A 14924-nucleotide genomic window follows, 5' to 3' on the forward strand; every position below is an offset into this window, starting at 1 on the left:
CAGCAATTCCAGAGACTGTTAGTGCTACTAACCTCTGCCTGCAGCAATTGGTGACCCAGGAAGATGTGTGCAAGGCCACTGACTTTTCAACTTACTTCCCTGTGGAACAGCGGGCATCAGGGCCTAACATTACTGAACTCTGTCCAACACCAACAGCAGCTTCAGCCTCCTTGAGAGAAGAGGCAGCCGGCTTTTCTACTACACCACTGACAGGGACATGGGATTTCCTGCCATCAGAATCTGTGGAGTTACAAAAAGCTTGTCCAGCTGATGCGCTGACAACTGGACAGAGGGTCCAAGACCTCTGCCCCACACTTGCGGCAGTCTCAGAGGCCCAGGGTGAGAAGGTGGCGGTCACTCCCCAGCAGCAGATCAGGATCCAGGGGGAAAAGGGAGAGGAGCTTCTCGTCCCTGCTCCCCAACAGTCAGAGCGGAGGAAACTGTCTTCCCTCCCCAGCCAGAATCTGTGCACTTAGGGGGGGTGGTACCAGAGAAAGGTTGTCCCAACAGCTAGATGAGGGTAAGGAAGATGGAGCAGCCGACCCCCCTTCCCAGCAGCAGACGGCACTCCATGACATCAACCCAGTAGAAGAACTGGCAACAGGGTAGAGTGCTGCTGGCCTCTGCCCTCAACTAACAAAGGATGGGTTTCCTGAGAAAGTGGATGGGACTACAGTCTTCACTTGTATACCCCAGGGATGCTGGGCAGTCAGCCCAGATTCCCAACAGCCTGACGAAATGGGCCCCGTCACCCTGTCTTCTCACCAGTGGCTGGACTAACTTCGAAGTCAACCCGTTTGGGGTCTCCACCTGCATTAGTCTATTTTGGAAAGGGGAGAGATGTGATGGGAGTCACTTTGGTTGCGGGGCCTGTGGAAACCAGCTTACCCTAGAGAGGTTTATGAAATCCCTGTCTCAGGTCCCTAGGCCCCTTCTATGAGTAAGTCACCCTGTGTCTATTATGGGCGCAGGGTGGCCAAGAAAATTATGGACTTAATGGACACTGAGAATATGGTTTGGATTGCTCAAATGGGACAGTATTAGTTTGTCAACAATATATCTCAAAGAATATATGAAGACTCTGGGACTCTAAGCCTAGCTGCCTATTGCCAATAAGGCTTCACGCCAGACTCCTAGCAGATGCTAATATTATCAGCTCAACCACCTGTCTTCCACACATCGTAATTATGCTGATTTTGTCTGTGTTTACACTTATAATAATGTGGATTGGATTTTGTTTTAGCCTTGTTGCCGGCAGTTTGGTCTTCCAGTCTGGTTTAAGTGCGCTGAGTTAATTAGCATGTTAATGATAACCTTGTCTAGATGGGATTAGCCATTAATCAGCTGTACCTCGTTATCTAACCATTGTGTGATGTTTTGGGTAAATATTCAGGTCATTGTTCATGTATTGACTGACATACTTCTCAAGTGTATAAAAAGTCTGTTTCTTGTTCAATAAAGAGTTAGTTTCAGATACATACAAGTTAAGTTGTCAGGCTAGTTTTGTATGTAAGGCGGCTGGAGTTTCTGATACTGATATCTACAGTGGGTACGGAAAGTATTCAGACCCCCTTAAATTTTTCACTCTTTGTTATATTGCAGCCATTTGCTAAAATCATTTAAGTTCATTCTTCTTCCTCATGAATGTACACATAGCACCCCATACTGACAGAAAAACACAGAATTGTTGACATTGTTGCAGATTTATTAAAAAAGAAAAACTGAAATATCACATGGTCCTAAGTATTCAGACCCTTTGCTCAGTATTTAGTAGAAGCCCCCTTTTGATCTAATACAGCCAGGATTCTTTTTGGGAAAGATGCAACAAGTCTTTCACACCTGGATTTGGGGATCCTCTGCCATTCCTCCTTGCAGATCCTCTCCAGTTCTGTCAGGTTGGATGGTAAACGTTGGTGGACAGACATTTTTAGGTCTCTCCAGAGATGCTCAATTGGGTTTAAGTCAGGACTCTGGCTGGGCCATTCAAGAACAGTCACGTAGTTGTTGTGAAGCCACTCCTTCGTTATTTTAGCTGTGTGCTTAGGGTCATTGTCTTGTTGGAAGGTAAACCTTCGGCCCAGTCTGAGGTCCAGAGCACTCTGGAGAAGGTTTTTGTCCAGTATATCCCTGTACTTGGCCGCATTCATCTTTCCCTCGATTGCAACCAGTCGTCCTGTCCCTGCAGCTGAAAAACACCCCCATAGCATGATGCTGCCACCACCATGCTTCACTGTTGGGACTGTATTGGACAGGTGATGAGCAGTGCCTGGTTTTCTCCACACATACCGGTTAGAATTAAGGCCAAAAAGTTATATTTTGGTCTCATCAGACCAGAGAATCTTATTTCTCACCATCTTGGAGTCCTTCAGGTGTTTTTTAGCAAACTCCATGCGGGCTTTCATGTGTCTTACACTGAGGAGAGGCTTCCGTCGGGCCACTCTGCCATAAAGCCCCGACTGGTGGAGGGCTGCAGTGATGGTTGACTTTCTACAACTTTCTCCCATCTCCTGATTGCATCTCTGGAGCTCAGCCACAGTGATCTTTGGGTTCTTCTTTACCTCTCTCACCAAGGCTCTTCTCCCCCGATAGCTCAGTTTGGCCGGACAGGCCAGCTCTAGGAAGGGTTCTGGTCGTGCCAAACGTCTTCCATTTGAGGATTATGGAGGCCACTGTGCTCTTAGGAACCTTAAGTGCAGCAGAAATCTTTTTGTAACCTTGGCCAGATCTGTGCCTTGCCACAATTCTGTCTCTGAGCTCTTCAGGCAGTTCCTTTGACCTCATGATTCTCATTTGCTCTGACATGCATTGTGATCTGGAAGGTCTTATATAGACAGGTGTGTGGCTTTCCTAATCAAGTCCAATCAGTATAATCAAACACAGCTGGACTCAAATGAAGGTGTAGAACCATCTCAAGGATGATCAGAAGAAATGGAAAGCACCTGAGTTAAATATATGAGTGTCACAGCAAAGGGTCTGAATACTTAGGACCATGTGATATTTCAGTTTTTCTTTTTTAATAAATCTGCAACAATGTCAACAATTCTGTGTTTTTCTGTCAGTATGGGGTGCTATGTGTACATTCATGAGGAAGAAGAATGAACTTAAATGATTTTAGCAAATGGCTGCAATATAACAAAGAGTGAAAAATTTAAGGGGGTCTGAATACTTTCCGTACCCACTGTAGGAAGGTCTGAAAATGCAAACAGCATAGCAGAGACAGACAACACTAGTATTTTACTAGAAGTAACAGTAAAATTAGTAAAAAAAACTGTAGTAGTGCAGTTTACTGCTTCATAAAAGAAAATATTAATATAAGCCAGGTCTACCACCATTTAAAGTACAACTAAAGGCAAAACTTTTTTGATTTTGGATAAAGTTTTGCCTATAGTTGTACTTTAAAGGCAAGCAAGGATAGAAGAAGCCAGCCAGCCAAGCTAATATTCTTGTGAAAATGGTCATCATAAATTCCCACAAAACATTATATACAGTGGGTACGGAAAGTATTCAGACCCCCTTAAATTTTTCACTCTTTGTTATATTGCAGCCATTTGCTAAAATCATTTAGGTTCATTCTTCTTCCTCATGAATGTACACATAGCACCCCATACTGACAGAAAAACACAGAATTGTTGACATTGTTGCAGATTTATTAAAAAAGAAAAACTGAAATATCACATGGTCCTAAGTATTCAGACCCTTTGCTCAGTATTTAGTAGAAGCCCCCTTTTGATCTAATACAGCCAGGAGTCATTTTGGGAAAGATGCAACAAGTCTTTCACACCTGGATTTGGGCATCCTGTGCCATTCCTCCTTGCAGATCCTCTCCAGTTCTGTCAGGTTGGATGGTAAATGTTGGTGGACAGCCATTTTTAGGTCTCTCCAGAGATGCTCAATTGGGTTTAAGTCAGGGCTCTGGCTGGGCCATTCAAGAACAGTCACGGAGTTGTTGTGAAGCCACTCCTTCGTTATTTTAGCTGTGTGCTTAGGGTCATTGTCTTGTTGGAAGGTAAACCTTCGGCCCAGTCTGAGGTCCAGAGCACTCTGGAGAAGGTTTTTGTCCAGGATATCCCTGTACTTGGCCACATTCATCTTTCCCTCGATTGCAACCAGTCGTCTTGTCCCTGCAGCTGAAAAACACCCCATAGCATGATGCTGCCACCACCATGCTTCACTGTTGGGACTGTATTGGACAGGTGATGAGCAGTGCCTGGTTTTCTCCACACATACCGCTTAGAATTAAGGCCAAAAAGTTCTATTTTGGTCTCATCAGACCAGAGAATCTTATTTCTCACCATCTTGGAGTCCTTCAGGTGTTTTTTAGCAAACTCCATGCGGGCTTTCATGTGTCTTACACAGAGGGGAGGCTTCCGTCGGGCCACTCTGCCATAAAGCCCCGACTGGTGGAGGGCTGCAGTGATGGTTGACTTTCTACAACTTTCTCCCATGTCCTGACTGCATCTCTAGAGCTCAGCCACAGTGATCTTTGGGTTCTTCTTTACCTCTCTCACCAAGGCTCTTCTCCCCTGATAGCTCAGTTTGGCCGGACGGCCAGCTCTAGGAAGGGTTCTGGTCGTCCCAAACGTCTTCCATTTGAGGATTATGGAGGCCACTGTGCTCTTAGGAACCTTAAGTGCAGCAGAAATCTTTTTGTAACTTTGGCCAGATCTGTGCCTTGCCACAATTCTGTCTCTGAGCTCTTCAGGCAGTTCCTTTGACCTCATGATTCTCATTTGCTCTGACGTGCATTGTGATCTGGAAGGTCTTATATAGACAGGTGTGTGGCTTTCCTAATCAAGTCCAATCAGTATAATCAAACACAGCTGGACCCAAATGAAGGTGTAGAACCATCTCAAGGATGATCAGAAGAAATGGAAAGCACCTGAGTTAAATATATGAGTGTCACAGCAAAGGGTCTGAATACTTAGGACCATGTGATATTTCAGTTTTTCTTTTTTAATAAATCTGCAACAATGTCAACAATTCTGTGTTTTTCCGTCAATATGGGGTGCTATGTGTACATTCAGAACATTTAACATGAGGAAATTTACTAACTTGAGCTGCAACTATCATGTTCGCCGCTTTGTCAGTCACAAGCACTACAGATTTATCAGACAGCTGTCATTCTTCCACGACATGAGACAGTAGCTCTGCCAGATGAGCACCTGTGTGAGACTCATAAATGGCTCTTGTTTGCAACACATGTGACAAGACCTGCCAGTCCTTAGTAACGTAATGTGCTGTTATTGTAACATAGGACTCCGTTGCTGACTGAAGTCCATGAATCACACGTTATTGCGACTCGACTGGCTTAGTTCATTGACGCAAGTACCTGAGCTTTGGTGTCGTGGTAGAGCGCAGGTATAACGTTTTCTGTAAAGTGACTGCGTGATGGGATCTTATAACGTGGCTCTAGCGTCTTCACAAGGTAGCGAAATCCGGCGTTGTCCACAACTGAGTAAGGCCGTAGGTCCTTGGCGATGAAAGCTGCCACAGCTTTGGTTAGTTTCTTCCCTTTTTCTGAGTTGGGCGGATAAGTTGACAGTATGGCATCAATTCTTGGCTAATCTGGGTCTAGCAGTCTTTCCTTGGCAGTGGTGGCACTGCTGGTGGCGACAGGTGTTACTAACTCAGAGTGAAAACGGCTAACATGGTTTCTCAAGTTCGTAGTATTCCCTAGGTATTTAATTTTTGTGTGACAGGCTTTACATACGGCGTGTGTCTTGTCCAACTCACGCTTCCCTGTGTGTTCGTAAAATCCGAAATGTGCCCAGATGTTTGCTCTTAAAACGCTAGGTGCATTTTTTATCTCTCGATCTTTTTCTCCTTCTGCCATTACCACCATACTACCTCGTATGTGACGGAGACGGATGACGTAAGTTGCCAAACTCTGTCAGTGTTTAAAAAAAAAAAAAAAAAAATACCACTTGTAAACTAAGCCGCAACAAGTCAACCAAGCAACATCTTTCATAAAATATGACTGTCTGTCTGTCTGTCAGACTCCCTCTTATGCATGCACTGAGCCAAAACCCCCGGGGCCCCCCCTTACCCCACAGCTGCCTGTGACAGTGACACTGACAGAGACCCCCCTCCCCCCACAGCTGAGCTGACAGCCGGACACACTGACAGAGACCTGGATGTCCCACTGTCCCACACCTTCCCCAATCCCCCACAGCACTGACAAACACTGAGAGTGAGTCCCCCCCTTGCCCAGACCCCCACAGCTGACAGTGACACTGGCAGAGACCTGGATGTCCCACTGTCCCACACCTTCCCCAATCCCCCACAGCACTGACAAACACTGAGTGAGTCCCCCCCTTGCCCAGACCCCCACAGCTGACACTGACAGAGACCCCCAGGCCCCCACTGACACTCAGAGAGAGCCCCCTGGCTGCCAGAATGCCACAGCAGAACAGTACCCCCGGGCCCCGACCGACCGTCCCCTGTCCCAGCCCCCCCCCCCCATCAGACATCCCCCAGAGATACAGACGAGACCCCCATGAATGTCATGATTATACAATTATTTGTTCGGACTAGTACATACCTGCTGCTGTGTGACTGTGTGGTTTGTTGTGCACTGCATTGCAGAGGAGGACAGGTGCTGTGCTGCTCTGTGTCGGGCAGCTGGCTTCACTGGCAGTGGCGGCGTGGCGGCGGCTGGGCCTGGGACGGTCGGCTACGGTGAGGCTGGCTGCGATGGGGACGCACTTGGGGCTCCTCGCTCCTGTGCTGTGGAGTGTGGACTGGCTTCTGGCTTGTGGCTTGGCTGGCTGGCTGGCTTCTTGGCTGCAAGGCCGCAGGTGGGACGCCGATACACGCGGGGGATGTCTTGCTGCGCCTCGGCCCGGGTCAAAGAGACGGAAGGGGAGGGGCAGAGCCTTTTTATTAAGCTCCCGCCACTAACCCACCAATCCGCTGCCGATCTTCTGACTTTTTCTCCCTTGCGCGATAGGGCGTGTCCGCGGCTGATGACGTAATTTCCTAATCGATTATGCCGGCAACCCGCATCGATGCAGAATCGCGAAGGGTCGAATCGCGATGCATCGATCTTTCGATTATATTCAGCAGCCCTAGTAGGAAGCCCACAAACAGTGTGGATCCTTGTTCCATTACATGCTTATTTAAATATTTGAATATCCAAAGCCTGGCCACAGTTCTACATTATATTATCAACATACAGTGGGTACGGAAAGTATTCAGACCCCCTTAAATTTTTCACTCTTTGTTATATTGCAGCCATTTGCTAAAATCATTTAAGTTCATTCTTCTTCCTCATGAATGTACACATAGCACCCCATACTGACAGAAAAACACAGAATTGCTGACATTGTTGCAGATTTATTAAAAAAGAAAAACTGAAATATCACATGGTCCTAAGTATTCAGACCCTTTGCTCAGTATTTAGTAGAAGCCCCCTTTTGATCTAAAGCCCCGTACACACGTACCGATGGTCGGCTTACAAATGTTCCTCTTTTCTCCCCGGGATGTCGGTGTCTGCTGAAAAGTGCAAAGACAGCACAAGGACAGCACAAGAATTTTGTCCGCCGACTGCAGAAGTGATGTCATGTAATGGTTAACTTTCCCTGTGTTTTCTATTTTCTGAGCATGCCCAGTCTTGCAAATCTGCGGTCTGTCGGCCGAATTGTGTACTGACAGGCGAACAATCGTCCGTTCTGGTGTCGGCATACAAAAATTTTCATGTTTGCAAGAAAGACTTTTGTCCGCGGATTGTGCGCAGACATCTGTCGGAGGCACCATACTAACACGCGTACAATCGGCAGATCCTTCGTCCACCGACGTTTGTATGCCGACGATCGGTACGTGTGTACGGGCCTTAATACAGACAGGAGTCTTTTTGGGAAAGATGCAACAAGTCTTTCACACCTGGTTTTGCTTCACTGTTGGGACTGTATTGGACAGGTGATGAGCAGTGCCTGGTTTTCTCCACACATACCGCTTAGAATTAAGACCAAAAGGTTCTATTTTGGTCTCATCAGACCAGAGAATCTTATTTCTCACCATTTTGGAGTCCTTCAGGTGTTTTTTAGCAAACTCCATGCGGGCTTTCATGTGTCTTACACTGAGGAGAGGCTTCCATCGGGCCACAAAGCCCCGACTGGTGGAGGGCTGCAGTGATGGTTGACTTTCTACAACTTTCTCCCATCTCCTGACTGCATCTCTGGAGCTCAGCCACAGTGATCTTTGGGTTCTTCTTTACCTCTCTCACCAAGGCTCTTCTCCCCCGATAGCTCAGTTTGGCCGGACGGCCAGCTCTAGGAAGGGTTCTGGTCGTCCCAAACGTCTTCCATTTGAGGATTATGGAGGCCACTGTGCTCTTAGGAACCTTAAGTGCAGCAGAAATCTTTTTGTAACCTTGGCCAGATCTGTGTCTTGCCACAATTCGGTCTCTGAGCTCTTCAGGCAGTTCCTTTGACCTCATGATTCTCATTTGCTCTGACATGCATTGTGATCTGGAAGGTCTTATATAGACAGGTGTGTGGCTTTCCTAATCAAGTCCAATCAGTATAATCAAACACAGCTGGACTCAAATGAAGGTGTAGAACCATCTCAAGGATGATCAGAAGAAATGGAAAGCACCTGAGTTAAATATATGAGTGTCTGAATACTTAGGATCATGTGATATTTCAGTTTTACTTTTTTAATAAATCTGTAACAATGTCAACAATTCTGTGTTTTTCTGTCAGTATGGGGTGCTATGTGTACATTCATGAGGAAGAAGAATGAACCTAAATGATTTTAGCAAATGGCTGCAATATAACAAATAGTGAAAAATTTAAGGGGGTCTGAATACTTTCCGTACCCACTGTATATCAACATGTATCTTGTGTACCAAACTAACAAATTTGACAGCAGGGTAATTATTTTACAGTAACCCTTATAAATGTAAGATGGTATTTAGAGGATCCATCTGCCCTACAGTTACAATTGTGGCATAAATTTGCATACTTACATTAGTTGACATTGCATGTTTATACACTGTGCAGATACTTTTGTTGCCTGTCTTATTTGGTTGAATAGTAGTGAATACAAAGAAATCTCCACTGCAGGGTTGCCCCATCATCCTCCTGTTGTTGAACCTCTGGAACACAGGGGGTTTATAGTTTCAGGCTTTAGGCTGCGCTTCTGTCAAAAAGAAGACCCACCCCATGTAAACATATTGACCTCCTGCGCACGGGAGGTCTAGTCACAGGAAGAGGACAGGGCACAAAGCTGTACAACAAAAAAAGAAAACAAATCTAAACTAGGTAATTTATCTAAAAAACAAATAAAAATTACCTGAGGTCTCACTTACTAGAGGGCTCTGTTAATGACAAATGTGATAAGGATAGTGGTTGTTATAAACGAATGTAAATGGGCTTCTGTAAAAGTAAAAGGAAGATCTCTGGGTAAATTCTGAAGGAAAATACTCTGTTATGTCACGCATTATGCTTCCCATTTACTTTCCTTAATAATATAAAAACTAAATTAGAGTTTTGTTTTGTCAAAATTGTTATTCTCGTTTGTGTCACTCTTCATGCTTTCCAATTACTTTCCTTAATAATATATCTGAGTTTTGTTTTACCATCGGGTAAAATCTGCAACCAGTAGTGATTTCTGCTTCTTCTTCCTGTTTGTCTGACCACCTGGTACCCTCAACTACCTCGCTTTCCCCCTCTTTTGCCCAATCCCATCCTATTGTACTGTACTGTGACTTTCCCTATTCCCATCCATCTCTTAGCAGACACTTCCTGTAGGAGGGCCTCAGGACTCGAGAGACTTCATATTCCCCAGCTAGGCTCCTGCCTGTCCCTGGCTCCCCTCCTCACTATATCTGCTCCCTGCGGTCCAAAATTCCTGTAGAGTACAGAGAATCTATTTTTTCAGACTACACATCCCTCACCTCTCTCCCTTCTCTCTATGCTACTCCTGCCATCCTTTAGTGGCTGCTGGGTTAAAGGGAAAACAGTTTTATCCATGTTCATCTGGTTTCTTCCCAATCAGCTCTGCTGTAGTGCAAGGCAACTTGGGCATAGCAGCACAGTGAAAATATCAGACAAAGTGCAGCTCTGATCAGTATGAATAACAATGTATCATTCCAAATAATATCATAGTAAGTTTACACATGAACGCTGTATGTTTGATAAAGTAAAAGAAAAAGGGGTATCCAAAGAGAAGTTGTAACAAACACCTATTCACACTGCCTCTTACCCCTTACCCCTTACTGTGGACGCCCACCAAGGAAGGTCAATCGAGAAATGGAGCACAGTCAGAACAATCCTGGGATAGTATCACTGGATTAAGGTCTCCGACTTCTTCTTAAGGGAATGTTACTCGGCTTCCATCAGTGTCTTTACCAATCTCATCAAATGAAAAAGCATAAGAAGGGACATATTATATTGTAGTATGTTCAAATAAAATTTTTTAATTGGGTTAAAAAGTAACACTCACTTGGTCACAAAATTATTCAGGCATGAAAAAAGGAAACCAATTGTTTCCAACCAAAAAGATGGCTGCCATGTTCCAGTACGCAGTGACGTCACGTCACAACTCCTTTCTATGCGTTTCATCATCAATGCCGTCCTCAGGGGCGTGGTCAGCACAAAGTATTTATAGGACTACCCAGGGCGGTGGCTATGTCATTAGTTGCGTCCCACTGACAGGAAAGGGAGGGAACACTCTATCCATATCAATGAGGCATATGTGACCTGTGCGGTCCATATGCAGAAAATTACACCATCAAGCCTCACATTTAAGGTAGGCGCGCAGGCTATAGACAAACATTAATGAAACCAAGTTAATCTAAAACATAATAATAAAGGAACTAACAATATTTTGCTAATCCCAATTATTAAGAGGAAAGGAAACTAAAATAGAAATGAATAAATAAAAAAATGCTGACTGGGACATAGCTCCATCACACATTACACTATCACAATATATAGGCGAAATAATAAATAAAAAAAGTACAGTATCTCACAAAAGAGAGTACACCCCTCACATTTTTGTAAATATTTTATTAAATCTTTTCATGTGACAACACTGAAGAAATGTCACTTTGCTATAATGTAACGTAGTGAGTGTACAGCTTTGCTTTAATTGCTTTAATTTGCTCTCCCCTGAAAATAGCTCAACACACAACCATTAAAGTCTAAGCCTCTGGCAACAAAAGTAAGTACACCCCTAAGTGAAAATCTCCTAATTGGGCACAATTAGCCATTTTCCCTCCCCGGTGTCATGTGACTCGTTAGTGTTGCAAGGTCTCAGGTGTGAATGGGGAGCAGGTGTGTTAAATTTAGTGTTATCGCTCTCACTCTCTCATACTGGTCACTGGAAGTTCAACATAGCACCTCATGGCAAAGAACTCTCTGAGGATCTGAAAAAAGAATTGTTGCTCTGCATAAAGATGGCCTAGGCTAAAGGAAGTTTGCCAAGACCCAGAAACTGAGCTGCAGCAAAGTGGCCAAGACCATACAGCGGTTTAACAGGACAGGTTCCACTCAGTACAGGTCTTGCCATGATCGACCAAAGGAGTTGAATGCACATGCTCAGCGTCATGTCCAGAGTTTGTCTTTGGGAAATAAACGTATGAGTGCTGCCAGCATTGATGCAGAGGTTGATGGGGTGGGGGGTCAGCCTGTCAGTACTCCGACCATACACTGCACACTGCATCAAATTGGTCTGCATGGCAGAAGGAAGCCTCTCCTAAAGATGATGCACAAGAAAGCCCACAAACAATTTGCTGAAGACAAGCGGACTAAGTACTGGAATCATGTCCTGTGGTCTGATGAGACCAAGATAAACTTATTTGGTTCATATGGTGTCAAGCGTGTGTGACAACAATCAGGTGAGCAGTACAAAAACAAGTGTGTCTTGCCTACAGTCAAGCATGGTGGTGGGAGTGTCATGATCTGAGGCTGCATGAGTGCTGCCGTCACTGGGGAGCTACAGTTCATTGAGGGAACCATGAATGCCAACATGTACTGTGACATACTGAATCAGAGCATGATCCCCTCCTTTCGGAGACTGGGCTGCAGGGCAGTATTACAACATAACAACCCCAAACACATCTCCAAGATTACCACTGCCTTGGTAAACAAGCTGACGGTAAACTTGATGGACTGGCCAAGCATGTCTCCAGACCTAAACCCTATTAAGCATCTGTGGGGCATCCTCAAACGGAAGGTGGAGGAGCACAAGGTCTCTAACATCCACCAGCTCTGTGATGTTTTCATGGAGGAATGGAAGAGGACTACGGTGGCAACTTGTGAAGCTCTGGTGAACTCCATGACCAAGAGGGTTTGGGCAGTGCTGGAAAATAATGGTGGCCACACAAAATATTGACACTTTGGGCTCAATTTGGACACTTAGGGGTGTATTCACTTTTGTTGCCAGCGGTTTAGACATTAATGGCTGTGTATTGAGGTATTTTGAGGGGACAGCAAATTTACATTGTTATACAACCCGTAAACTCACTACTTTACATTGTAGCAAAGTATCATTTCTTCAGTGTTGTCACCGTAGAGATATAATAAAATATTTACAAAAATGAGAGGGGTGTACTCACTTTTGTGAGATACTGTATATATAAAAATAAAACAAAAAAACAAATCTAATCAGAATAAAATTTACATCCAAAAATTCAAAAAATCGTGTATGTATATACAGTATATGTATAAAAATATACAAAATATAGGTTTAGCTATTCCTAATAAACGCATTAAACGTCCCACTCAACATTCATTCCGAACGGGACATATATCTTGGCTGAATAGATCCACCAAGTCTCTAACTTTAGAATTTCTCTAGCTACACTACTCCCTCTCCAACTACTAGTAAATCTGTCTATACCCAAAAATAAAGTACCCTTCAGGTTCTTATTATGATGCAAAGCATATTGCTTTGAAATGCTGTGGTTTGGGTAGCCTTTTCTAATACTGGCGACTTGTTTGTTAAACCTGGTTTAAAGCATACTTTAGTGCAGCCATAGCCATAGGGACCTGGATTATGTACATACACACTGCACAAGCTTCTCTGTACACACACACTGTTCCTTCCTGACTCTCCCACAAATAGCTCCTGGCTCTTTTGCACAAATACACATTCTGATTGATACCCTGCCATTAATCATCACATCTCTCCTGCACACTGATACCATTCTAAAAGCCCCCAAACCCATAAACACCCCCCCCCCCCGTCCTGGTTTCCCCACACATGTCTTCTGACTCCTCTATAGACCCCTCCTGGCTCCCTAGCACACTGCTTCATTGCCATTACTGCTTTAATGTCCCGCCTCCATAATTTCATGTTCAACACAATATTTACAAGTTTTTTTTCTGTTATTTCTCTTATAGCTACCTGCCCACTGTCATATTCCCACCCTTTTCTCCTGAACATACTGCCTGCTGTTATTCTCTCATTACTCCTCTCCTGCTCATACTGCTTGCCATCCGATCTTCCATATACTGTACCTTCCCTACAAATACTGCCTACCCTCGTTCCCTCCACATTCCTCTCCTGCACATACTACCCTTTGCCAATCTCTTCTGCACATACTGCCCTTTGCGATTCACTTCTGCATATACTGCCACCATCATACCCTCTGCACTCCTCTCCTGAATAGACTGCCCACTGATATACCTTCCACACTTCTTTCATGCACATACTTCCTGCAGTCATACTTTCCACACTTCTGTCATGCACTTACTGCCTGCCATCACACCCTCTGCAATTTTCGTCCTTCACATATTGCCCACAATCATACCCTCTGCACACCTCTCCTGCACATACTGGCCACTGTCATACCCTCCACACCCTCTGCTTTACATATGGGGTTCTTTCATATCTTCCTCACTTATCTCATTCACATATTGTCTGCCATCATACCCTTTGCGCCCTTTTACGCATCCTGGTCAATGTCATATCCTCTGCACTCCTTTGTTATTCATATTACATTATCTGTAATGTGCTCCTTCTTGTTTGTTCCGGAACAGGCACACGTTGGCATAATCACAGAATCAGTTCAATCAAAACAGAACTATGCCATTTTGGTTATTTCAGTCTTGACAACAGCTGCAATCTGTCATTTTATTTGGAAAGGCCATAAACTGTAACCATGAGTGGTGATTTTGTATTTTCTTTAGAATCATATATAATGTTTGTATGTTAGTTTGTAAGTGTTTTGGGTCAGTGTAACTACAAAAAAAGACATCCTGTGCACTCAAAGGTCCATTGTTGCTCATTTGTCTGTCTTCATGTCCTCTCAGTCGTCTGTTCTGCATCCTTTGCTGCAAATCGTTCCTCAACTTCATGAAAGAAGGATGAAGAGATTGAAACCTGAAGTATGTAACCGTATTTTATGCATTATCATCCTGTTTCTTTTATTTTCTTTTTCAAATATTACCCCAGTTTGTGGTTCTATAAAGATCCCATGTTTGTGTCATTTTTGTATAGAATGTAGATTATATAAATATGTTTACACGCAGCATACACAGTGAAATGGTTTAAACCTTTTCCATATAGAACCTTCTGCTTTAGTGGTAAAATGTTGGAAAAGACTTACACAGATTCAGCTATGCCCCGATAGTCTTACATTCCAATTTTAAAACACTATTGTAAAATGTATTGTAAAAGTGATTCTGGCTTAAAGTGATTGTAAAGTTTTCTTTTTGTTTTTTTTTTAAATAACAAACATGTTATACTTATCTGCTCTGTGTGATGGTTTTGCACAGAGTGGCCCCGATCCTCCTCTTCTTGGGTCCCTCTTCGATGCTCCTGGCCCCTCCCCCCTGTTGAGTTCCCCCACAGCAAGCAGCTTGCTATAGGGGACCTAAGCCAAGCCGCAGCTCCCTGCATCCATTCAGGTCAGCACCCCGGCCCCACCCTCTCTCTCTCTCCTGATTGGCTGAGTGACTTTGACTGCAGCGGGA

General features: G+C 44.3%; 1 protein-coding gene across 3 annotated transcripts in view; it reads left to right on the plus strand.

Annotated features, from left to right (window-relative positions):
- Window positions 1–14924, plus strand: part of NMU (neuromedin U) — a 128096-nt gene that overhangs the window by 86083 nt on the left and 27089 nt on the right. For 2 of the 3 annotated variants that reach the window (XM_082253961.1, XM_082253962.1), the window contains one exon: window positions 14262–14336. The exons of the other annotated variant lie outside the window; for it this stretch is intronic. In XM_082253961.1, coding sequence (XP_082110087.1) covers window positions 14262–14336 — 75 coding nt within the window. The remainder of the gene's footprint in view (window positions 1–14261; window positions 14337–14924) is intronic. 3 annotated transcript variants of the gene reach the window in all.

The sequence above is a fragment of the Pelophylax lessonae genome, assembly GCF_965119305.1.
Source record: "Pelophylax lessonae genome assembly, chromosome: 1".
Taxonomy (NCBI): Eukaryota; Metazoa; Chordata; class Amphibia; order Anura; family Ranidae; genus Pelophylax; species Pelophylax lessonae.